Source organism: Heterocephalus glaber, unplaced genomic scaffold, assembly GCF_053883595.1.
Source record: "Heterocephalus glaber isolate CG9 unplaced genomic scaffold, H.glaber_assembly_v1.0 deba00001673, whole genome shotgun sequence".
Taxonomy (NCBI): domain Eukaryota; kingdom Metazoa; phylum Chordata; class Mammalia; order Rodentia; family Bathyergidae; genus Heterocephalus; species Heterocephalus glaber.
Window position 1 is genome coordinate 10570983 of NW_028258410.1, and position 26904 is coordinate 10597886.

The following is a 26904-nucleotide window of genomic DNA, read 5'->3' on the forward strand; positions in this document are numbered from 1 at the left end:
TTGGAGTGCACAGCGAGAAGGTGGCCATCTACCAGTCGGGAGAGAGTGCTCACCTGAGCTAAACACACTGGCACCCTGATCGCGGATGTCCAGTCTCCAGAGCTGTGAGGCAGTAAGTGCCTGTTATTTAAGCCACCCAGTTTGTTAACCGTAACATTTTGTTAGGGCAGCCTGAGCTAATGAGATACAGGTTTTTATGGCAGCCTGAGCTGACCAACACAGTGCTTTTGGAAGGAAGGTCCCCAGGTCATGTCTGGAGCAGAGGGGGACTGGCAGAATGGACGACTGATGCACAGGACAAGGGGAGCCCCCTACCCAACTCCATGTCTGCAGCTTTCTTCCTTCCATCAGTTCCACAGGGTGTTTGGGCTCTGTGGGATGCAGGCAAAACTACAAAGTAAACCAGCAGAGTCCTGACCTCACTGAGGACCCTGGTCATGCTCCCTCCAACACAGACACATTGATGACCCTGACACAGATGAGGGTGGGCCTACTCAACACAAGAAGTCTCCTTGAGGTGAAGGTCAAGTCAAGGACAATGGGCTGGAGTTCCCTTTTTCACAAAGGGCAGAGAAGAGGACCTGCAAGTTCCATTGCTACACTTTCCAATGCCTGGGCTGAAACACAATTCCAGGGAAGAGGAAAGTCAAAGTGTACCTACCCAGCTACACTAAGGGTCAGTCCACAAATGGGATTTAGTAACAGTTTCATTCCTTTCCTGTTCTTCTAACTGCCCTCTCTCTTCATCTGGCTCAGGGTCAGCCCAGGCAGGCACGCTGGGACTCACTTGTGCTATGGCTCTGGCTCTGGCTCTGGGCACTGTTCAGGGAATGAAGGCACAGTGGCAGGGAACAGGTTCAATGCCTGTCTTGTGGCCACCTGGGAGCCAGAAGTTCTACAGCTAAGTCACATGTCAGGGTGGGTCTGGATGCCAGCAAGGTGCCGCACGGCTGACAAGTAACATTGCTCCCCTGCCCACCGAAGGCAGGACCTGCAGCCAAGAGTGATGAGAAGCGTTAAGAGTGGTAAGAAAGGAAGATGGGAAAGGACCTCGTTCAGCTGGGGCCAAGGAGGCCACTCAGGACAGGGAGAGACAGAAGAAGAGGAGGAGGAAGACTCTCCAGGCAGAAGAAATCACATGGGCCCTGGGCCCAGAGTAACTCAGGTGGGTTCTCATGTGGCTACAGGCTGGAGAGGTGGGTGAGGGTGAGGCAGAGGCAGAAGCCAGGTGATTGAGAACAACACAGGACCTCCAGGCCTTAGGACTGTTGGTGTTTCCCAGGTCCAACAAGCGCTAGAAGTTTAAAACTGGAGAGTACACGTCCATTTGTCTGTAACATGCTGGTGGACTTTATGGCTGAGTTGACTTCCCATCATCTCTGAGTTAGGGATTCCAGAAGACACGTAGAAATGTGGAGAGTATATATATATATACACACACACACACAAATGCACACACATGCATGCCATCTCTGTGCACGAGTATGTCTGTGTGTGTATACAGCAGAGCACACCACATCAAGGTAAATTGGACTAAACACATTAAGTGAAAGCAACAAGGCTGTGGACTGCTGCAAAGAGCCCCAGGTACCCTGCCTGCCTGGCTCCCAGTGCCGGGAATACTGGATTGGAGATGCGACGCCCCAAGTGGCTCACTGTGCACTGTACCCAGCCCAGATCAGTAGGCTGCAGACTGTGCTACACAGGCAGGTACAGTGGTCCATCCCGGCCAGAGGAAGCTGCCCGCCAGCCTCCCACCTGGCTTCTCCCCATGGCTGCTTGGGGTGGGTTTTCCTTGAGCAGATTTGAACCCCCACTCCTAGTCACTCACTGGGACTGACAGCATCCTGTCCCCAGCAGGGTCCTCCCTGGCCTCAGTGTCCCCAAGTCTCCACTCCTCAAAGATACTTTGTCAGTCATTTTCACCTGAATTTTCACCTGAATTATTCACAGAGTATTTCAATTCTAACATTTGGTATTGTTGTTGGCAACACAGTGACAATTGGCTTTAGGTATTTCGTGCCCCACCCTGCCCAATGTGTTCTTTAGAATGCCCATTAGTTTGCTTTTATGACAACTGAATGGAGCTTTTCATCCCACGTTTGATATCAAAGAGAATCCTAATATGATAAATTGAACTATGTAAATACTGTTAATATTTGAATCTGTTGCCCATGTGTATGAAAATTTTCTTGATACTTCACAAACCAATTGACAATAATGCAAGACAAAGCACTGGTGCTAAGAAAACGTAATTTTGCAAACTTCTTCCACAATCTCCAATTTCCTTTTTTAATTGTTTTGTTCTGCTTTTGTTTGTTTTCATCAGAATCATTATTTTCGTTCGTTACTTTGGTAATAGTTTTGTGTTATAAGTCTTAACCTACTCAGTCATGAAGCTTATGAAAGCCATTCATCTGTGTTATTTATAATGGAGTTCTTCGCGGGATTTCAGTTGAAAAGAAAGATTCTGCTGCTAAAAGTAAGGAAAAAATGAACGAGGTGATCTCTAGGACTTCAGTAGCTCAAATATTCGGTAAATCTGAAGACACTCAGCAGGAGCATATCTGCCTGTGACTGAGTTCATAGCAACTCAGTAGCAAAAGAAATTTTCCCCAGGTTAAAACCTCATGTACCTTCAAGTCACTAGGTACCATGCTTTACTTTAATCTGTGTTCCACATTCACTTATCCTCTAGTTTGTTTGGACACTGGACATATTTTATACCACCTCTTCTTTTCCACATGTCTAATTCTCAGGGTTTCCCACAGGTATTAGGCAGACCAATAAGTAATTCTTCATGCATCATTCAGATCTGTCCTTACAGGAGTAGAGATCTGCACTCCTCTTGGCTCAAAGAGCAGGTCACAGCCCTTACATTTAAGAAGGATGAGGTTTTATTGGTTTTGCATAAATTACCAAACAAGAAAAATTCATAACTAGAAATTCTTGTGATAATACTGCTTTTCATGAAAGGCATAATGATTCTGTAATGAGCAATGTGTTCACTCACAGCAGAAAGGCGTGGACACGTGTGACACTGTGTTGTGGTAAGGGAGCAGGAGACTCGTACACTGTCTTCAGTTTTCAAACAGTGCCCCAACCATGGCCTCAGCACGTGTGAGTGACACTCATCCACCTGAGGATGCAGGACAACATGCAGGGCATGGTGCAAAGGCAACTGTGAGCCCTCATTCAAAAATTAAAAATGTCAAGATGACATCAGCAGAGCACTGAGCCAAGCATGTGCCCTTCCAAGAAGCGTTGCTCGGGGCCGGGGATTTAGCTCAGTGGTTTCGCCTCCTGCTGCACAAGCGCAAGGACCTGAGTTCGATCCCAGGTACCAAAAAAAAAGCAGCGCTGCTTGGTCTCTGTGCTCTTGAAGGAGCAGAGATTCCTCTGTGAAGTGTACAAACCCTTCACTGGTGGCTGCACAGCAGGACCTTTGGTGCCAAGAGCACCATCTTTTTATCTTTACTCAAACACAGCCCGGGGAAAGATGAAATCACAGAGACTGGGGACCCTGTTTTTGAAGCTCTCTTAGCACAGCCCTTTGGCTCTGGCATACTTTTCAGTTATATGTCAGAAAAGGGAACTTTTTAATAGGGGCAAATTAAACTGGCGAGGTCTGGATGAGATTCACACCTGTGACCTGCATCAGTAGTGCAGGCCACAGTCGATTTCCTGACTTTGATCATGCGGTCTGGTTATAAGAGATGCGACCTGGGGGAGTTAGGAGGGGTCCGTGGGAACTCTCTGTACTATTTCTGCAACTTCTTATGAGTCTAAAATTATTTCAGAAAAATCATTCTGCAAAGCAAAGCAGTGCTTTAAGAATCTGTATGTAGATTGTATAAAAACATTGTAGAGGGGAAACCAGGGGTCTTTTGGGCAAGAAGTGTAAGATCACTGGGAAAGAGTTTGATCAGGGCTAACATCATGTGATCTTAACCTTATTGATGGCTCTGGTGCCCTTAGATGGACACAAGAAAACGTGTGTGTTTGGAGGTCTCACAAAAAGTGTCATATTTGATCAGGACTATCCACTTTTGACTACCAGCAAAAATAGTAACAACTGGTTACGTGGAAAGGTGGTTGAATGTACCAAGCCTGTAAGAGAAAGCCCCACTTCTCAGATTTTCACTGACTATGTGGTCATGCTAATGATGTCATAGAATCTTATCGAAAGGCCCTCTCTTAAGGGAAACAGCCATCAGTCCCTGGTGGGATGCAGTGGGGGACAGACTTTTGTATCTCACTGGAGGCCCTGAGCAGACAGTACTTGGCCTGATGCATGCACCATCTCACTGCGATCCTGGGGGAGACACTGACTCATTCCAAGACAATGCATTTCTCCCCAGGAGAGAACAAACCTGCCGAGGTGGCCTTGCCCGTGTCCTGCTGCTCACAGGCCCAGAGGTCGGGAGTGAAGGAAGAGCTGGGAGAGGAAAGGTGGAGAGGAGAGGTACATGGACAAAGGCTAACAGGACCTAGACAGACAGCTTCTGAGCTCCCATGGGTGGCACAGATCCCTAAAATGTGCATATGCACCCAGCTGAGTTATACAAGGTCACTCTGACAACGGAAATGGTTTAGATTTAAGGACAGGACCACTGATATTACTGCTTTGAATTTCTATCATTTTAATTTAGGCCATTCAATAATAAAGTAAAAGTTCAAAGAAAATAAAGCAGGCAATGGACCTGGAAAATGGTTTTATTTAAGATATTTTACTGTGCAGCAGGTTTTAAAATGTCAGCTTGCTCAGTAAACCTATGTGATGATTTAACTTGGGGCAAGGGTGTGAAAATGAATGAGGTATATTTAACCAGTCCTCATAGATCTGCTTGTGACTTGCAGGAGGCTGGGAAGCGAACCTAGGGACCCCTCAAGAAACAGAAACCAGAAACCCTCAGTTTTCTCCTCTGGAAAACAAGGAGTTCAGATTGCTTGTCCCTCCCCTGTGGGGTTCTGGTGAAAATTCAGGGGGACTGAGCATGTGCAGTCCACAGCCAGGGATGCTGTGAAGTAGCCATGGGTGTGCTCCTTAGGGCAATGCCTCTGGACTCTAGAAGCCTGCAGACCATTTAGGGAGGAAGGAGAATGCCACCATCACCACCAGCCTACAAGACTTCTTACTACAAGTGGGGGAAAGGTAGTCCTCCCCCAGCAGCAGGGACCAGTGACCAGAATGCACATTGGCCCTGAGCCCTGCTCTGTGACTTTAGGCAGTCCCCGGTCAGTTTTCTGTTTCCAAGCTACCACTTGAGAAAGGAAAGTTCAGCCAGTTTGGAAACCACTTTAAATAACACTCAATTGTCCCATTCTAATTCCTCTTCCATACCCCAACGATGCTCAGGAGAAAGTGTCACTCTGATGCTACTGCGGCTTTGACACCTCTCCCCTTTCCATTTTCGCAGAGAGTACCCCCCCTCCCCATCTCTGACAGGTAGCATCACTTACCCAGAATTTGTGTTCTACTGTCACACCTGACTCTTCTTTTTTTTTGGTACCGGGGATTGAAGTTGGGACCTTGTGCTTGCGAGGCAGGTGCCAGAACCACTGAGCTAAATCCCCGGCCCACACCTGAGTATCTGAGTGCTTTGAAACTCACAGGATTTGGTATTCCATTCATTTTGATGCATCTTGTTCCAGTACTTGTTTGTTTGGTACTTGGTACACAAGCTAAACTTGTCAGTGTCCATTGTCCGGTGACCTGTCACCCTTTCCAGCCAAAAGAATTTGGGAGTCATCAGGTTTGGTATTTGTCACGGCTCCCAGAACCAATTAACAAGGATCACCAAGGTACCACTGCATTTCCTTTGTGTCTATTTCCACACTTCCTTCTTTATACAAGCAAAAGAAGTTTCTCATTAAAACATAAAATTTCCTACTTGAAATAAATGTACTTAATGTATAGGCAAGTACATTTAAACAAAGTCCAAGTGGCAAATAGATATGGCAAAAGTTATGAAGAAGGGGCAGGACAGACAGCAGTTTGGAATTACTGAGTCATCTGGTGCCATCACAAAGGAGTGGCCCTGACACGGCAAGGTGGATGAGTGTGAAGCTGAGTGAGGCTGGTGCCCTGCAAGTGGGTTGGGTGGAAGCAGCCTGCAGGAAGACCTCACCGGAAGTGGCAGTGAGAGGGGCCTGAGGCTGCACCTGTCATGAAACCATCAGCAAAGATACTCCTCTGCTTAAAACCAAGAAGCAAATAAGCAGCACATTGCCTTTGCACCTAGCTGGGCTCTGGCCACACCTGTGCCCAAGGACAGAGCTGGCACCTGATCCTCCACAGCTGTCTATGGAACCTGCACAGGAGAGAAATATGACAGAGGCTGGGATTACAGATGGCAGCAGTAAAATCAGAAAACAAGAAATGACATTTCCCCTAAACGTGTTATAACAACATCATCAGAGAAGAAACATAAACCTTGATGATTTATCTGGGGAGAGATGTTATTCATTTGTCTTTTGTAATTGCTGGTTGTGAGGATGAGTTGTCCATTGTCCAGAGTTTCAGTGAAAGACTTGCTTCAGGAGGCCTCAGGGTCGCAAAGCTCACCCTCTCCTAAGACTGACGGTGATGGCTCTTGTGGTCTCCACTGTTGCATACCACCCTGCACCTTGTCCTATTCTTTCTTTGTTCAACAAATACAGTCAGTGAGGGACTCAAACACTGATGGGTGCCGGGTTTCTTCAGTCTTAGGACTCACTAGGTTCCCCACCAGCAAGGAAGGCATGTATGCAATCCCCTGACCATCTCCATCAGGACACATCCCTATAGCTCAGCAGCAGAAGGTGACAATGGGGGTAGAACCCATGACTCCATCTTGGATGGTCTTCCCCAGGCCTGGTATGGTCAGGTAAGGTGGGTGGACAAGTAAGTGTGTGCACCTTGAGATGGCCTTATTGACCAATTACTGTTAATAATACTAATATTGGCTGCCCCCATTTATTGTGTGCCTGTAAGGGTGCTATCCTATGCCAAGCACTTTACGAGTTATTTGATTAAAATGTCCAATAACCTGAGAGAAAGAGTAGAAAAGGGGAGAGAGAGAGAGAGAGAGAAAGAGAGAGAGATCTTATCTTCATTTTATATATGAAAGCCAAGTGTCAGCTGGATTGTAAAACTGATGTGTTTAGGTTTGGCAGCTAAACCAGGTTTGTTGGATCCCAGTTCTCAGGACCCTGAAGACACAGAAACGGAGATGTGTCCCAAGCTGTGCATGGGAAGCCAGGGGACATCTTGGTACAAGAAGAGAACAAAGTCCTTCTGCCTTGGGTGAGGCTCTTGTCCCTCTGACAGAGCTGATCTTTGGCCAGTGCTCTGTTATTGTGAAGTCCCCACCTTGCCTTGTCTCAGCTCACAATGACCAAAGCCCTTTCCCATACTCTGCTTCTATAGCTGCTTCCTCTCTCCCAAGAGACAACTACAAAGCTCCCAAGCAGAAGGCGCCTAGGACACCCAGCACTTGGGTACCATCTCATCCAGTGCTGGGGAGAGCAACTTTCCCGCCCGCTACCTCCAGGTGTAGCAACCTTAGCTCCGCCCCCAGGAAGGGTGGGGGCATCGCTCCTGGGCCTTTGAGCCACTTCTATTTCCTCCATGCTTGAGAGTCCTCACTGACTAAAGCAAGACCTTCCCACAAATACACAAAGATTATTTGTCAGTCAAGATGGTTCTTCTCTTAAAATTGCAGAAACTAACCAGAAGGTAACTACAGCTGTCATTGCTGATGTGAAGATTCAGCTATCTAGAGGTTTGCACCATCGGTCTTTTTCAGGAAGGGCTCACAGCCCGCTGTGGATGTGTATAGATGCAGATCTGCCTAAGGCTGCTCCTCTCCCCCTGTCATACCCTTAGGGAAGACAAAATGTGAGCCCAATCCTAGGAGTCTCAGTCATTGACCAGCTTCCTCTACCACCAAACAGTTCTTGTAATATCTCTCTAGTGGAACATAGTATCAAAGTGAAATTGAAGTTTTTACCCTAAAATGCCTCACTTAATTCAGTAATAAACATCATGGGTGGAGGCATCAGATGAGCATGAACGACAATGTCCCCCTTTGCCATTTTTTTCTGCTTTCACTTGTTAGATCAACCACTCCCAGCTCTAGGTGAAGACAGAGAGCAGAGCTCATGATGCTCTCCTCTCCTCAACCATCTAACCCAATCCAGAGCTGCTGTGAGGATGACTGAGGCACAGAAACTGAACTTCGGAAGCAGCAGATGAGACAACCAGAGTCCCTGGCCTACGGCTCTGCATGGGTCAGGCTGAGCTGCTCACTGACCTCTGACCCATGGCATCATCCCAGCTCACAGGTGAGGAGGGCAGTCAATGGCTTGCTCAGTTGCATGAAGCTAGAAAGATGCAAAGGCAGAAATGTAGCCCATGTCTCATCCTGCAAGACCAGGTAGCTTTCTCCTTGGTGTCTCTGCTGGAGGAGAGCGCAGGAGCAGGTTCTGTCACACCACCTCTACAATGGCCAAGAAGCCCACGCACACTACTTACCAGTGATCAGGGCACATTTCCACTTAGAGAGCCTCTGCCTAGCAAGATATCATTACCTTGACCAGGATTTCTCAACCCCAGCACTTTGGACACCTACTGAGACAATTCTTTGCAGTGGATGCTGCTTTATGTGTTGCAACACCCTTGGCTTCAAACCCTAGAGGCTTTGGGCATGCCCTAAATGTGACAGGCAAAATTTCCTCCAGGCATTGCTGAGTATCTTCTAGGGAGCAAAACTGCTCATGGTTGAGAACCACTGATCTGAAACACAAATCTATGTAGTTGAGTTGGACAATTTTTGCAGATTTTTTTGTCCTAATTGTGACTCAGACATGATTAAGAGTGAAAAACACAAGGGATGATTCAAAGCGTAAAAACCATGATCCATTGTGTCCATGTATTATTGACATAATTGCCGTGAATACAACACATCCTAGTCCACGCCCCAGGCTGAAATGGCTTTGCCCTCGCTGCTCTACATGATCAGGATCTGGTCATCTTTTTTTTTTTGGTATCAAGGATCGAATTCAAGACCTTGCGCTTGCAAGGCAGGTGGCAGAACTGCTGAGCTAAATCCCAGGCCCTAGGATCTGGTCATCTTGAGGAACCGCCTCTGTGCTTTCTGGGTTCAGATGTAAAGTAGCAGCGTGGCAGGGAAAGCAGGGTTGCTGTGACAAGCTAAGCAGGAGGGACAGAGCAAGTTCACCTTCACCAGAGCTCCAAGGGTGTCAGGGTGCAAGCACTCTAACCCAGCCACAAGCAGACAGGGCCACAGTTTGTCCTTATCATCTCTACAGCTACAGAGTGCAACGCAGCTTAGGGCACAGGTAGAGTCAGATACCTGTTTGTTAACTGATTGCTTCTATCTGGCCAGGAATATTAGATTGTTTCATGAGAAAAAAAATAGTTTCTTTATTACCTTGGCCAAGCCCAGGACCCTCGTGGTTATGAGATGCACACAACCAGGGACTACTCTTGGATGAGCCCCTCTGTAGGCTCCACCACTGAAATTGCTGGCAATAAAGCAGAAGTTGCTTCTGCAGCCAGCCAGGATGGCTGGGACCTTTGATCCCAGTCAACCTGAAGGCCATCGTCAGTGGCTCCCACCAACCCTGATGTCACCTACCTCCCACCTCTGTGAATCTGCCCCTCTGGCCCATGGACCTCCAGAACCACTGATGCTACGCAGACAGGGAGCAGGGCTCCCGCCACAGCTTGATGGCTGCATCTGAGCGATCCGTGCATGTGAATCCATGGGGACAGGAACAGACACTCACAAGGACAATCTGCTTCCGGGAGAGGCCCTGTCTGTCTCCAGTGAAGAGTCGCATTGAGGGACTACCAGGGGTGAGGCTTCTCAGCATCAGGAGTTCAGCTGAGTGACCTACAACAGGAAAAGGGCTTTGCAGAATGAACTCACACATCTGTTCACCTGCTCAGCACATACTTCCTAAATGTCCCCCACGTGCCGAGGCTCCCTGTGAAGTCAGCCAACTGCCAAGGCAGAGGGCATGGTCTCCAAGACCACCCTCACGTCTGACACCAACTGCAAGTTCAAGCAGACCCAAGGCCACCCTTGGTTTGACAGCTCTCCATGACTCAGAACTCACTGCGAAACTGTTACTCCAGTTTCACAGCTTACTATGAAGCAAAGGTACAGATTAAAGTCAGGCAAAAGAAGAAGAGCACAGGGCACAGACTCATGCCAGGAGTTCCCAGTTCCTAGTTCCAGCTTCATGGGACTTCCTCACAAAGGCAGGAGGACCGTGAGTGACAGCACTCATGGACGCTGCCTGCCAGTGAAGCCCACTCTGCCTCAGTGCCCTGAGTCTTCACTGGGACTTGGTCAGGAAACCTGAGTGTCTTTCCACGTGGCTGGCCCCAGTCTTACCTTTCTCTAGGGCTTGACAGTCATTGTGTGACACAGAGCTCCGGCTCTAGTCACACTGTTCCTATCTGGTTTAGCTCAAGACCTACCGCTAAGCGAAGACACTTTTGTTAGTTGTAACATCCCAGGACTTAGAAAGTCCCTTCTCAAACCAAGTGCAAAGACTGTACCTCACTTGAGGGAAGGAGAAATGCTTACTGCTCACTCTGAATCCTGAAGCTGTAAACGTAAGTTCGTACTTCACCTAAAACATGCACCTTCTCCAGACCCCACTGATAGGAACACAGAGGAAAATGTTGACCAGGATGCCTGTGGCTTTTGGCTTGCTCAGCATCTGCTCCTCCTCTGGTAAGAGCACGCCAACTGTCCTCCAGGAGAATGCACACTTCCTGAACCCGTGTCCCCTGTAGATCAGGGGAGACTAAACCAATTCCAACGAGGTCCAGCAGCAGGTTCAGACCAGCCGACCCAAGTCCAGCCTCCAGTTCCTGTCCAGTGGTTACCAGACCAGTGACTCATGCCAAGCAGTGACAGCAGTCCTGGAGCCTTCACTGACAGCCCTCTCTCGCAGGTGAAATGGCATGTCCTGAGGACGACAGTCACCACCTTGGCACCCTAAAAAAATAGCCAACCTGAGAATGAAGGGAGCCGGAGAAAGACAGAGCCAAGCTGTGCAGTGGCTTGGGAGGAGCACCGGGCCGGATCTGCCAGGATGCAGGCTTGCCACACTCTTCAGTGACAAACAGAGCAGTACTTTTCTTTTTTTTTTTTTTTTTCTTTTGTCAAAATGTATTTGAATTGGGATTTTGTCATTTTCAACCCTTTATCTCTAACCCAAACACTCACCCTGATGTTTCCCCAATTTCCAGGTGTCTTCTGCATTTGCCCAGGCGTTGTCCAATTCCAATGTAAATGGTCTGAGCAGGGCTGGGTCCTGATCCTCTGCCTCCAGGAGGGCGGGCTGCCCACTGCAGACTCACAGGCCAGGTGGGAGAAGAGGGCCTGAGAGTTGGCGTGCTATCCTTGCTGTCATCAGTGTTCCTGTACCAGTCCCTGGTGGGAGGTCTTGTAAGGAGAGGGAATGCAGAAGGGGTTATCAACCACCGGAGCATTCCTCCTGCACTCAGAGTCTGGGAAAGAAGCACTCTCAGCCTCCCAAGAAAGGATCAGCCCACCGGAATACTGAAGCAGATCTTTCTCTTCAAAGTCATGGGTTTTCCAGGTGAGTATTTCCTCTATTATTTTGCTTTTAAGGAAATTCAGACTACCTAGGTAACTTAAGAAAACACTTGCCACCTCAAATCATTTGTAAACAAGGTAGAATGTGGAATCGTCAAATAAACTGATCTGTCAACCAAGCCAAGTGTGAGGAGGAAGGGGAAAGGGAATGGGGTGACTGCAGAAAGGCCGTCTGAGGGGCGGTGGGGGTGGGAAGGTCCTGTTCTTGGCCGTCCCTCGTTAATATCCTGGCTATGAGGCTGCACTGTAGTTGCACAAGATGTCACTCCGGGGAAAGGAGGCAAGGGCTACTCAGGACCCACTCTATTATTTCTTAAAACTGCACTTAAATCTATAATTATGTAAAAATCATTTTTCTAATTAAAATAAATGTCAATCAAAAAACCCTAACAGAAGCACGGAACTTTGGAACATTGACTTACTTCCTTTCTCCTCATGGAATGCTGATTAGGAACATGTTTCATATCCTCATTACCAACGTTCCACCAGTTAATTATATAAATGGGAGAGACACTTACATACTACTTGGAGCCTGGGTTTCAGTTCACAGATTTTCTTAAATAAGATTCTTAAAGTTTTTTGAAATGTTTTACTTTGTTTTGGTGCATTTAAAAATTTGGCTTTGGGAGACTGTAGAGAAATGTGTTAAAACTTGTTCATAAAACCACCCATCCTGCTTTGTGACAAATGTGTCCCATACCATCACATCTGCCTAAGCTTATATCCCATTCCAAGTTCAGGAAACTGTGCTAAATATTTATCACACATCATTGGCTTTGACAAAGAGCTGTAGCATTATCTTATGAACAGATGAAAAAGATGGGTTTGATGGCAGCTTCCTCACTGGTTTGTCTCTTCTGAATAAATAGTGCCTTTCTTTCAATGGTATTTGTCCCTTGTTTGCCATTTCAAGAGTTATTATAAAAAATAATCACTAGCATGGATGCCATGTGATAACAAGGTTTATTTTACAGTTTTCTCCATCGTGTTGAAAAGCTCTCTCCCTTGGGAAGTGAGAATGAGCACTATTTTCCCCCAGTCTTGGTAACACTCACCATTGTCAACAGCATGACAGTGATTGTGTAAAAGCTATCATGTACATGAGGGGGCTGGGTCAAAGTGCTTCCCTGGTGGTAATCACTCCTGAGTTTCCAACCACAGTGACCCAGTCTGCCGGATCATGGGCCGGTTCATATCTTGTGGAAGGAAAACAAACAAACATTTTAAAATTAAAAAGTAACATAAAAAGACAAATCAGAATACTTATGGCCTAGGAGCACCATTCCTATCATAAGCAATGTGGAAATTCTAAGACCAGTGAAACCATGTGAATGTCCATGAACTTTGTGAAGGCACAAGAACGACAGTGTGACGACCCTATTTCTGTGCCAAGTCGATGCTCCCTGGAATGCTAAGTGTCCCCCTTCACGTTGGACTGGGCATAACATTGTCTGCTCTGGCTTAATGTTAAACACCTACCCTCTCTTGCAGGGGAGGCGGAGAACTTCACTAGCTCTGCAAGGTTCACTTTGAAGCAAAATGCAAAGGATCCCAGTGGGTAATCTGGCCCAGCCCTTCACCTGTGTGGACCTGACACCATTTTAAGAGGTAGGAATGCCAAGCTCCCAAGGATTTCTGAGAGCCATTGGCCAACAGAGGGCATCTTGGAACCATCTCTGGTTGCCAACAACAATTGCCTACCAAAGGGCCCACAGTAGCAACTTTCTGTACTCAACCAAACAACAATCACAGGTCCAGAAAGGGGTGGAGAAGAGCAATCCTTCCGCACTTGGTAAACTGTTTTCCAAGGGGTTAACAACTGTCGTTCTCTGACTCCTTATAGGTCACAGTTTTTAAAGGTATTGAAGCTTTTCCATTTTGTACTTCACCTCTTAAGTAAAGTTTCAGAAGCTTTCGTGGCTTTGCAATGTTTCCAAACCGTGTAGAAGCTCAGAGTTCTGTGGAACATCTCAGGCCAAAACATAGCCCTCTATGCAAGCCTGGGCATGACAGGTTAACTACAAGGAATGCAGGGGGAGCAGAACAAAACTGAACAACATCTGCACACCAGATATTGCTTCGGCCTTATTGCACAAGGCACTCAACCAACTCCTTGGAAAAACAATTATCTGAGGCTAAAGTGAATGGACTGTCCAGTTTTTAAGTTCAGCACAATCCAAATATTTACTGAAATCTACTGAAGAGCAACCATACTCAGGAAAACATCAATAAAGAAGACACAGGCTCTACATCAGTGGTTCCCAAAGGCCCTTGGCTGGCAGCATCAACTGTGAACCTACCAGAAATGCAAATCTTCACCCTAGAACTTTGCATCACAAATTCTACCAGCAGGACTTAGCAATCTGCATTCAACAAGTCCTTCAGGGAATCTGATGCATGCGTTGTTTGACAGCCACTGCTTAAGGGCTGCACTTATTCAGCAGGCACCAGTGTGGTTTCTGGTTATTGCTCACACTGAGAACATTGCAGAGATTGAGAACAAGTGTTGAGAAATTCTGATAACCATTGGTATTGCTGTGTCCCCCAATATAGGATTACTTTTCTGGTAATTAATTTGAGGCATATTGTACAAAATTATCACTCTGTGATTAATTGGAAATATTTTTAAAATCTGGCTTTCCTAGCGGGTATGTTGGGAAACATTGCCCTAAGGAAGGGGGTCTCAAGCTCCAGTGTAGACAGGTGCTAAGCAGGTGACAGAGATGAGCAAAGTGGGCCTGACAGGGATGGGGGCCAATGGTCAAGCTTGGCCTTGAGAAAGGGCAAGATGCGGGAGCCCCATTCTGTCTCAAATGGTCCATGGCCCCCCCCCGTAGAACATAGACCAGATGCCAAATCTTCTTGATTTTTTCAAGAGCATCTAGAAAATCCAAGTTTCTGTACATAATCTCTTGATTTTTAAAGACTAAAAACTTTACTTTCAAAAAGAAGACATTTAACTCAAGTGCCCGTGGATAGATGAATGGATCAACAAAATTATAGTAAATGGACATGGATATTCTTCCTTACCAAGGAAGGAAACTATGACATGTGCTAAACATGGATGAACTTTGGATACATTATGCTAAGGGAAAGAAAGCCAGGCACTTAAAGACAAATGCTGTAGGGTTCCACTCATGGGGTACTGAAAAAGTCAAATTCACAGGGGTAGACAGTAGAAAATGGGGTGCTAGTTTTTAGCAGGTATAGAGTTTCATTTAGGCAGATGAAAATGTTCTGGGGGTAGATGGTGGTGATGGTTACACAACCATGTGTACGTACTTCATGCCATTAATCTGTACACCTCAAACTGGTTAAGATGACAAATTGTATGTAAACCGTACCAAATTTAAAAACAACCACTTCTGAAGTCCAGAGCAAGAAGGCTGTCCATTTATAATCTCTGGTAAAAAGGGAAAAAGAAACATGTAACATTATTTTCGTATAAAAAAAAAAAAACCCTAGAAGAAACTGTGCTAGATGGAAAGGGAAATGAGCAGGCAAATTCTCCAGGCTGGGGAGAGGAAGCTGCAGAATGAGGAAGACAGTTAAGCTAGGGTTGTGGTTTGGATCTGGAATCCACCACTGTGCCTCAGATGCTCAGTAGAGGGTGACTGGGATATCCGGGTACCTCTGACTTACTGTCGGGAGGGAGGGCTCAGTGAGGGCCCATCTTTGGGGGCCTGACTGGAAGCCTATAAGTCTGGCCCTGGCTCCTCCTTTCTCTTTCTGCTTCCTGAACCACCATGACATGAGCAGCTTCCCTCTGCATAGGTCCTTCCACCATGCTGTTTCTGCCTTGGAGCTGGCCCACCATGCAAGGACTGGAACTTCTGAACCTGTGGGCCCAAACAGATGTTTCTTCCTTTCAGTTGTGGGTGTTGGGTATTTTGGCTCAGCAATCAGAAAAGTGACAAAGATGCCTAGCCAGTAAGTGGGCATTTGTCAGGGGGCTTCTCATATTTTCACAATCGAGATGGAGTCAACCTCAGGAACACATCAAAGGGGCTCATTTGCCAATAAGAGTCCCCCTGGTGTGGGCTAGTTAAACAGAACGAGCCACCCTTCCTGTTCTTCCATCCTCACCTTATCAGACTTGGAGTTCTGTCTGGATCCATAGAACTGAAAGTTCCCAGCTGGACTCCAGGCCTGGCAATGTCCTCTCAACTGACTGTGAAGCTCTGGGGGTGAAAGGCAGGTGTGTTGTTGGCATCTACCTCCTGAACCCTCACGTGGCACTGGCCACTGCCCTCCCAAGCTGCTGGGACTGGTCCCCCTTGCAGGAGAAGAGCTGCTCTTGGTTTTCCACAGCAATGACAAGGCTGGGAGCTGTGTGGGTTTCATAATTCAAAGGCTGCAAAGCCCAGAGAGAGGACTTCATTAGCACCTGCTGCTACTCTGGATGAAGGAAAGCTCAGCATCAAGTCATCCTCACGAACTCGAGAGCTTGTGGCTTTTCCACTTCATTTATTATTTACACTGTCTTTGATAATGATCAAAAGACAGTCTTCAGCTCATTTTCAAATCACTTATGGAGTTCTTTTTTCATTCCCTCCTCCTCTCCTGGTTGAAAAGCACCACCATCCATCAGAGGGTAATGAAAAATGCAACAAAAACTATCACTTAATGAAACATTAATGTGACAACCAAGCTGCAAAAAAACCAAGGGAACTTAGGGAAATATAGATATTAATGATCATGGTTATCCAGGGGACAAAGTGGCCAGTGGCTTAAAAGGACTGAAAGGCTGGGCACGCTTGAAGATTCAATGGCAGGCATCCGGGGCACAGGCTGGGCAGAACCTTGGTATGCACAGTATGATCTGGGTGCCGGCAAAACCTACAAGTCTTCTAAGTGACAGGCAGAACCCAGGCCCCAAGCAGACCAACTGTCTCAGGTGTGCATCTTCCCTGGGCAACTCACATGTACCATGCAGGGGACCCTAGTGTTCTGGTGTCTCCCTGGGACTATGAAGACTAGAAGCACTGAGTCAGATCACCCATTACAATGCCGTTCCACCACTGTCAGGCTGCGTGAGTCCGTCTAAAGGTTTTGCGCCCTGTATCAGTAAAATGCAATGCTACTACTGTCCTCCACGGGCAGCTTTTTCATTAGGCATGGTAGACAGTGCCAAAGACTCACTGTACTTTTTAAAGGCCACACAAATGCTCCAAGTTCTTTCAACTTTCAAAGTTTAATGTTAAAAATGATTAACACTCAGAAGAAAAGAAAAGGGAGAACATTTAGGTTGCAAACCATTTCATTTTCTTAGCACATCAGAAAAAAATGAAAATTTTAGGGCATACATAAGTGTATTAAATTTTGCCTAAAAAGTTGAGGTATGTAGTAATATCAAAAATAATTCCTAATACTGATTGTATCTTAGTAGGAGGAGCCCACAGCCCAGACACAGAAGTTGCAGTGGGGCCCTGCTTTCTTCACAGCGTGACACAGAACACAGTGTGCTAAGGACACAGCATACCTGCTCTAGTTCCATATCCCTGATTTGACACAGAGAGGCCTCAGCATCTACAACCACCCAGCTGGTCTGCCGTGGTTGTGGTTATAGCTTTACCTTAATAACATTTAAAATCCCTTCAATGGTCTCAGGATCAGCTAAGACATCAAAATGTCCCTCTTTGTTGCCCTTCGATATGGAGAATTTTACTCTCCAAGCCCATGTAAATGGTAAATCAGGATCTTGAACCAAGAGATGCAACACACCCTGGAGGACTTGACATTCAGAAATTTGAATCTTATACTGAAAGAGGCAACTATCATCTCCTTGTAATGGAGACAAAGAAACGCATTTTGGAAAGAAGGAAAGAGAGGGAAGAGAGGAGGGAGGTGAGCGGAGGGAGGTTCTTATTGCAACACCCTGGGCTTTTCTTTTGGTATTGAATTTGAACTCAGGATATTTGAAACTGCCTACTACAAGAGAAGGAGCAGCGGTAAGGAACAGCATGTGCCCCTACCTGTGATTTGCTGCCTACAGACGAATAATTCCCAAAGGGCCATTCAACCCAACTCAGCATTCCATTTTGCTAATAATTTTTAAAAATAATAATACACATCCTAGTTTACATGCTCTAAAATCTTAGTTCTCCTAAAATAGGATACTTGTGATTATTTAGATCAAAGTGATTATGTTTTAAGCACATGGAGATCTTACAATAGCTTGTTATTCAGTATTTTGATGACAATGTCTCCTGACGAGCACATCAAAACAGCAGTATATTTTTCTTCCTGGCTGTCTTTTGAACCAAGCCCAGGAAAGATTTTGAGACAAGGGTCAATTATAAGATTATTTTGCAGTTATTACACACTTTTTTGTTGAGGTCCTTTCATTAGAAAACATTTCACTTTGGATTATTTCATTAAAAGTTTTAAGTTACACCTTTTAAAAATAATTGTTTGCACCATTTATGCAGTAGCGGCTACTATATGTTAGATTCTCTTTTAGGTACTTGCAAAAACAATATATCATCTTTAAGGGGCTGACGATGAGGGGAGATATATAGACAATAAATAAAGCAAATACATTAGTTAAGTAGAAACCTATCTAATCAGAAGAGGAAAGAAGAACAAAAGGGCTAGAAGGTTGGGGTTGGGGGAATTTTAATTAGAGAGTCAAGAAAGGCCTCATCAAGAAAGGTCAAGAGAAAGAGCTAAGTATAATAGACATTTACTTTTTCTTTTTTCGGGACCGGGGATTGAACTCAGGACCTTGTGCTTGCGAGGCAGGTGCTGGAACTACTGAGCTAAATCCCTGGCTCTGCAATGCTTTCTTAAAGCCTAGGAATCCTGTGCTATGTGAAATCTTATGTAGAACTCCAATATGTAAATCAAGGGAGCCAAAGAAACAAGGCCAGAATTTACCTACTCATCTTCACCTCCAGCATCCTGATCATAGTGTTTAAACTTGTCAGCCAGAGGTGATTCTGCTCCTACCCCCACCCCCCGGTTATCAAAACCAGGGAGTGCGCCTGGCATCTAGTGGGTAGAAACCAGGGATGCTGTCAAATATTCTACAATGTATTGTACAGCCCTCCACGACAAAGAATTTCCCATCCCAAAATGTCAGTTGCACAGAGGTCAAGAAACACTGGCTTCAACCTAACAAGGATTCTTTATATTCCCTAGGCCTCAGTTTCCTTGTCTGTAAAATAAAATTAATGTGATAGCTTTAAAAATAACGAAGTACATTTTCTTAGCATATTTTCTGGCAAAAAGTTATAAAAGGTGGAAGGTTATGTGATTCTTACTGAATGGTTATCACAGTGGGTTGACTATTAACTTAAATGACTTTGGAGAACTGCATGTATCTTATTGGTGCCTCAGCAAAGCCAAGCTTAGGGCTTGGGGACTGTGTGGAAACTCAGAACCAGTGTAGCAGGTGCCCTACCTGGTCCTGGGTAAATGTGGCACATGGTTGTTGCCTTCCTGAATATCGATATGAACTGTCCCCGTAGATGACAAGGATGGCTGTCCACAATCCCTTGCTCTGATGAGTAAGGTAAACTGAGGGGCAGTCTATGTGAGGAGGATGAGGAACTATTTATAGGGAATACAGAAAAGTGACATATCTATAGGAAATGTTGCATTTTAGAATTTCAATAGCAAGGTTCCCCATGGAAGGCTCCCCACTACAAACGTAGACCTCAAGTATGGGACTCAAAAACAGCCAACATGTTTTGTTTTGTTTCTTTAAATAATAAAATCTACACAACCTCATAATATACGCATCCTGAGTCAGATTTCTCTACTAATATGACCAATCCAGAAGCCACTTTCTTTCATAATGGAGTTTGAGAAACAAGGAAATAAAGGATGAGAAATTGGAGTATTTTCTTGTTCCAAATCAGCTGATAACATCTGAAAAATAGGTTGACCTAGAAAGAAATTTTTAAAGTTATTACTGTGAACTAAACACGATCTATTAACCCAATATAAGGATAGGATGTTAGATGGCCTGGGGCATACACCAGAATGAATGAAATATCTAAATAGAATTAGGAAATTGTAATGAAGAAAAATGGCAAACACACTAACAGAAATGAGCAAAAGAAAAGAGTAAGTAACTGATAAAAAATAGAAAGGGCTGAGAAACATATCACAATGTTGAACCGCGTAATAGTCAAAGATGAACAATATATCACACACTGTCATATGTTGCCGGTGAATGAATAAAGTCTGCATGCTCTTTGAACCAAAAGTCTACCTCTCTGAAAATATGCAAAGTAAATAATGTTTCAGTGGGAGGCTCAAATATATTCACTGAAATATATTTTATAAAAGTAACAAAACACAGATGTTCAGCAATAGGGATTGGTTAAATATCTTAAAGTTTACCCACAAAATAAGATATTGCAGAACAAGAGGTTGGAGGAGAATACTGTTAGGTTATAAACAGTAAAATACAACTTTTCCAAGGGAAATTCACGACTCTACACATATAAAAACACACTCAGCATCTGAAGATATTTAAGTATGAATATATATATGTATACATTTTGTACTATTATAAAGATGAAAAAGTACATATATGTGAATATGAATTTAATTATTTTTAAAAATCTGCAAATAAATATATGTATACAACCCGCAGTGTGTTCATATACACACATACATAAACTGCAAAGATGCCGGAGATGTAGCTCAGTGGTAGACTGCTGACCTAGCATGCATGGGGCCCTGGGTTCAACCCCTAGCACTACAAAAAGAAGGAGTAGAGTGGGTGGTGGAGGTCCTCAGGGGAAGGGGGAAACCTGGACAGAGTAGAGACAGGGGAGGAAGCCCCTCACACATACCTGCAGTTTGGTTCTCCTTCACACTGATGTTAAATTCCTTTTCAGGAAACTGGGGTACATGATCATTCACATCACTGATCCTAATGTTGAAAATCAAAGCTTCATCCATAGTTTTTCCACAACATCAAAACAAACCTAGGGAGCAAAGAACTATATAAATATTGCAGACCCGTTTACCTGAGGACACTAATCAAATAACTGTTATAATTATGTGTTTGCACTGTGTATTGGCCAGCTTTTCTGTCACTGATACACAGTACCTGACACCCACAATTTGAAGGAGGAGAAGTTTAATTTAACTCCAGTTTCAGAGGATTCAGTCCATGGTTAGCTGGCTTGGTAGAAGGGAATGGGGTAGCAAAGATGTTTAGCTCAAGCATGGCAGCTGGGAAACAGAGCAGTGGAACAGTGCCAGAGAGGATGGAGCGAGGGACCAGATATGGACCCTAAAGGCCACACCTCCAGGACCCACCCAGACACACCCAGAAGCATGCTTTCCTAATCCCCTAGGCAGCTCCCAATCCATTCAAGTTGACAGTAAAGGTTAACCATCACAGCTGTCTCCACTAGACTGGAAGTTCCTGCAGGCAGGATTCACATCACTCTCACGTGCTGTGTAGCCCCTGGGACTGAGCATTGCCTTGGTGCAACCTAGATGCTAAATAAGCATGAGTAGAACAAATCAATGCACTAACCTGAAGAAAAATATCATCAGTTCTTACTAGGTTCAAATCACAGTTTCTCCACCTGGGTGAGCGTAGCAAGGTGCTTGTGAGCACCAGTTTGCTCGTAAAGACCAGTTATCAGTATCATCCTGAGAAGTGAAGACCCTAATGAATATGGTTAAGACATGCAGTTAACCGATATTTAAGGTTTGGGGAAAACGAGAGTTTACAGGAACCAGCACAGCCACTGAAATGTGGTCTGTTCTTAAATGGTCACTGATCTTACTGGCATATGTGAGTAAGAGACACTGTTCCTTCTCAAACGTGCCTGTGTAGAGTCCTTCCTTCCCTAAGGTACCAAGTCACTAATTTAAGTTTCTGCCTTAAAGACTATTTTAAGAAACAGAATTAAGCCCAAACAAAGAGAAGGTAGGAAACAATAAACATACGATTATGTATCAACACAATAAAAAACAGCAAAGCAATGATATCAAGAAACTAGGACCTGGTTCTTTGAAATAGTAAGATGGGCAAACCTCCAGAAAAACAAACGAGAGGAAAGAGGGGAGAGAGAGAGAGAATGGGCAGGGGAATCAGCATCAGGAATGAAGTATCACTACAGATTTTATGTAATAAAGAAATAACATGAACAAGTTTATCTTGATGTCTTCAACAACTTAAGAAAAATGGACCAAATTCCCGAGAAAAGAAAGCTACCAAAACTCTTTCAAGAAGAAATAAACTGAATAGTCCTGTATCTATTTTAAAATGGAATTTGTAGTTCAGAATCCACTAAAAAACAAAAAACGAAAAAAGCAACACCAAAAAAACCCTATAGGCCCAGATGGCTTCATTGATAAATTTTAGTAAAATCTGGGGGAAGAGGTAGTACCATTACAACATAATCTCTTCCAGGAAATACAGGAGAGAAAGCTTCATGCATTGTATGAGAATAATACTGCCCAAATACCAAGCCAGGTTTTTAAAATTAGAAGAAAGCAATAGAACAGTATCTTTCATGATCTAGACTCAAAAATCCTCAGCAAAATATTAGCAAACAGTATTAAAAGGATAGCACTGTATTACAAGGACAGTACATTATGACTGAAAGAGGTTTATCCTGAGAATATAAGGCTGATTTAACACTTGAAAATCAGTGTTAGCAATGTCACAAGATATATATACCAGCAGTGATTAACTGGAAATCAAAGTTTTAAAAATAGCACCATTTACAAATCTAAAATATGTGCAGGATTTGTTTACTGAAAATGACTAAACATTAATTAAAGAAATCAAAATTTAATGAAAAGATATACCATTTTTATGAGACTAATAATGCCAGAATGACAATTCTTCCCACATTGACTTGTATTCAGTCCGAGCCCAAAACAAATGACTAACAATACTTTTATAGATCTCAACAAGCTGACTTCAAAGTTGAAGGTAAAGGTAAATAGATTTGAATGGCCAAAATAATTTTTGAAAAAGAAAGAGCTAGAAGTCTCATACCATATGATTCAAAATGTATTATATAAAGATACAGTAACCCAAGGAGTGTAGCATTGGTGAAAAGATACAAGTGTGCCTGGGACAGAAGAAAGGGTACAGTCAAACACAGGTCCACACACAGGTGCTTCAGTGATTTTAAGAAAGATACCAAGGCAGTTCAGTGGAGGCAGTTCAGTGGAGGCAGTTCAGTGGCCTTCTCCATCGGTTGTGCTGGAAAACTCAATGTCCATATTCACAAAATAAATAAATAAACCCCAATCTCTGTCTTACACCTTAGGCAAAAATTAATTCAAAACTGATCATAGGCTGAAATATAAGTATTATACTATAAAACTAGTTTAAAAAAATAAAGGAGAAAATCTTCATGACCATGTGTTAGATATGAAACCATAAACACAACCCAGAAGAAAAACTATTGATTAAATAGGACTTCATCAAAATTTAAAACTACTAAAGGAATAGTAAGTCAAAGCGATAAACTGAGAGAAAAATATCTATATATCATGGACAGACAAAGGATTTATATTCAAACTTCAGTAGTTAGAAAAACTATGTATAATTTGAAAATGAATAAAGCATTTAAACAGATATTTCTCCAAAGAAGATATATAGAAGTAAATAACTAATCATTTATCGTTATGGATAATACAAATTATCTCAAAGATATCTCACCCCACACCTGTTACAATGTGAAAATGTAGACACCTGACCATACATACCAAGCACTGACAAAGACTCAGAGCAATCGGAAATCTTATGCACTTCTACTAAGAATGCAAAATAGTTCACTCACTCCAAAAAATACTTTAGGAATTTTTACAAAGTTAAACATATACTTATCATATGATCCAACAAACCATTTTAGATAATTAATCAAATGAAATGAAAATTGATGTTCACACAAAAATCCATATGTTCATAGTGGTGGTACCTGTGGTCACCAAAAATTGTTAATAATCCAAGAGTCCTTCAATTACAGAGTTGATAAATGAACAGTCCAGAAAATAGACTGCAACTCAAAAATAAAATGAACAAACAACTGATGCACACAACAGCTTGGAGTGATATCAGATGCTTTATACTAAGTGAAAAAAATCTAGACTTACCAAGCAACGTACTGTGTGATTCCATTTCTACAATATTCTAAAGAAGGTGAAAATGTGGGGAAGAAGAGATTAGCAGATTCTGGGAATGATTTGGTGATAAAGGGGCAGTAGGAAAAACGTAAGGAATGATGGGACAATTTTGTATTTGACTGTGATGATAGTTGAATGTGAAACTGTCAAAACTCATAAAAATGGATTACTGTATGTAAATGTAAAAATTAAATTGAAGAAAATAAAATACAGTACACATAAAACATAGAAGAAGTAATGTATTTAAGAGTTCTTAGGTCACTGCATTGTTGAATAAACTATAAAAAAATCTAGTAAGTGAAGAACGAATATTGTGATTTCTCTATATTTGTTGGCTCCCCTTTGTGGAATGAGATCAAAGAGTGTGGGTGGGGTGAGATTTTTAGTGGCTTTCATAGACCTCAGCAGTGTTTAAATTTTTGTAAGTAGACTTTTTTTCACACCTAAAGTAAATTTTTGTAAGTAGACTTTTTCACACCTAAGTATCAAGAACTCTCATTCATTATTGGTGGAAATGCAAAATGGCATAGCCACTTTGGAAGTCTGCATAGCATTTTCATAAAAAACCAAACATACAAAAAAAAAAAAGAAAACCAAACATACGATCCTGTAATCCAGTAATCACTCCTCCAAACAAGTTTAAAATATATATCCACAAAAAACCTACATGTGAATGTGACAAGCAGCTGCATTCATAATTGTCAAAACATGCAAGCAACCAAGGTATCCTTCCAAAGATAAATAGATAAGCTGTGGTACATACAAGGGATGATCAAAATACATGGTGAACATTTAAGTTAAAAATCTACACATTGTCATTAATCCTCCTCAAAATACTTCCCCTTGCTTCGAACACACTTATCCCACTGTTCTTGCCACTTTCTGAAGCAGTTCTGGAGTCCTCTTTCGTGAGTGTCTTTGGAGGTTTTGGTCCAAAAATGTGGTGAATGGTGCTGCTGGGTGTCAGTCAATGGAAAGGCAGCTCCTGAAAACGTGGCTGTGTGTCTCATCCACCTTCTTCACCGGATCTTCACTGGCTCTTCTCTAGTCAAAATGAACATGAAAGGTAGATGTTTGAATTGATTCGGGGCATCATGGCAGCCACAACAACACAACTAAAATCATAAAGGAGGACTTCCAGACCTGCTTCAGAAAGTGGCACAAATAATGAGATAAGTGTGTTTGAAGTAAGGGGAAGTCTTTTGAGGGGGAATTAGAGCTATGTGTCTTTTACTGTGATAAATATTTAAAAATTTAAACATTCCCCCTATACAGGCAATGGAGTATTATACAAGGACAAAAAGACAGAGGGATCCTAAATGGATGCTGGTAAGTGAAAGAAGCCAGTCGGAAAAGGCTGCACATTGTACGACTCCAACTTTATGACATCCTGGGAAAGGTAAAACTCTGGAGAGAGTTAAAAAGAAATCAGTGGCTGCCAGCGCTTGAGGGAAGGAGGGATAAATATGCAGAACACAGAGGACTTTGGGAGTAATAAAACTATTCAGGAGGATACTGTGACCTTGGATACTTGCTGTTATGCATATATCCAAACCAGTAGAAATGTACAAGACCGAGAGTGAACCCTGAAGTAGCCTAGGGGCTGCAGTTAATCATAGTGTAAAACACTGGCTTGTCAATTATAGCAAATGACACAGCACACTCCCGCAAGATGTTTCTAATAAGGAAATCTTGGGGCTAGAGGATGAAGACTCTGTGCACTTCCCGTGTTATTTTTCTGTAAATTTGAAATTGTCATAAAAAATAAAGTCCATTAACTTCCTTGTAAAATTGAAAGAGGGCATATATAATTTCATATATAAATTAATTTACAACTACAATTTTAATATACATTTTTTATATATATATATATATATATATATAATTTCTAAAAGTAAGTCTAATGTGACTTACTCTTGCTGTTATATTGCTTTAGGGTAAACAGTAATTTTATCTCTCAAAGACTAAAAGATGGTGGGGAAGGCAGCCGGCAGGTTCATGGACAGCGGAGCAGAAAGCCATGAATTACTGGGCAGAGGTGCTCTCCAGGTGGGATTGCTCCACTGAGGGTCACTGATTCCCAAGATTCTGTGGTTGCTGCATCCTGCTGGGGGCCGGGAAACCCAATTTACGACAGGAAACCACGACTGCTAACAGGGCCCTTGTGTGAATCAACTCTGTTCATCCTAGCAGGGCAGATGGCTTCCCCTGGGTGGGCCCAAGTTTCCTCCCCATCAGCTCGCCTCCTCCCAGTGAGGCTGAAGAATGCTGCAGGGCTTCTGCTACTGAGCTGGACCACTTCAGGGGCTCTAACATACATTTTTAAATTTTTTGCAAGCAAACTGTCTCTCTCCCACACCATTGCTCCACTCTCCTCCATAATTCATGGCTGCGCTGGCAGCTCCTTGGGCCCTAATCACTGTGACTTCTGGCTCTTAAACTGGGCCGAATGTAATCCTCCCACTTAAAACAAGGACCACATGTTTGCTTTATGTGTATTATTTTATATTCCATTTATTATCCTAAAAGCTACATCTGAGACCATTAGTTCTGTAAGATGCTTGAGAAGCATGGGTGTTGTTTATTCTTTGGTAAGATACTGAGAATTTCCAGGCAACTCAGAAGTCACAATGGAGAAAGGAAATATCATGGATATTTTCTGCTCTTGGAAAGGCTTTTCAGCCTTTTGTTCAGCCTTGAGATTTATATCTTTGGATAAACAAACCATGGTGCATTAACAAGATGGATCACCAGATGGCCGATTGAAATTATATGCACAAGATCTACAGTCTTACACACAAATGAACATACGGAAACATCTTAAATGCCAAATGCACAGTACAAAGTCACTTATATGCATCAGAGAGATGTAAGCAAAGATGACAGTGTGGGGATGAAGATCAATAAATAATTATTTGGAAGAATATAAAAATGGATTTGTGGGATGTATTTGTATCCTATGAAACTGAGCATATTTAATAAATAGGTAAGATTCCTATAAAGAAAAAGAGGAGGCATTTTTCCTTTCCAACTCCACCTTAAATCTTATAACAATTCTCAAGTGGTATTACTATTACCTTACAGTTTTATAGAACTAACAAGAAGTTAGCCTTCCCCTGCTACTTCCTAAATCTGAGGT

At 43.4% G+C, this 26904-nt stretch overlaps 1 protein-coding gene across 1 annotated transcript in view; it reads right to left on the reverse strand.

Annotated features, from left to right (window-relative positions):
• Positions 1–547: 547 nt before the first annotated feature.
• Positions 548–26904, reverse strand: part of Cdh26 (cadherin 26) — a gene marked incomplete at its 5' end in the record, with an annotated part of 29297 nt that continues 2940 nt past the window's right edge. Inside the window, 14 exon segments of the mRNA XM_087197748.1 lie at positions 548–9902; positions 11253–11381; positions 12614–12721; positions 12724–12762; positions 12765–12841; positions 15732–15876; positions 15879–15999; positions 17221–17406; positions 19051–19067; positions 19070–19178; positions 19376–19400; positions 19402–19537; positions 20456–20566; positions 20569–20590. Of these exon segments, the coding sequence (XP_087053874.1) occupies positions 9700–9902; positions 11253–11381; positions 12614–12721; positions 12724–12762; positions 12765–12841; positions 15732–15876; positions 15879–15999; positions 17221–17406; positions 19051–19067; positions 19070–19178; positions 19376–19400; positions 19402–19537; positions 20456–20566; positions 20569–20590 (1428 nt within the window).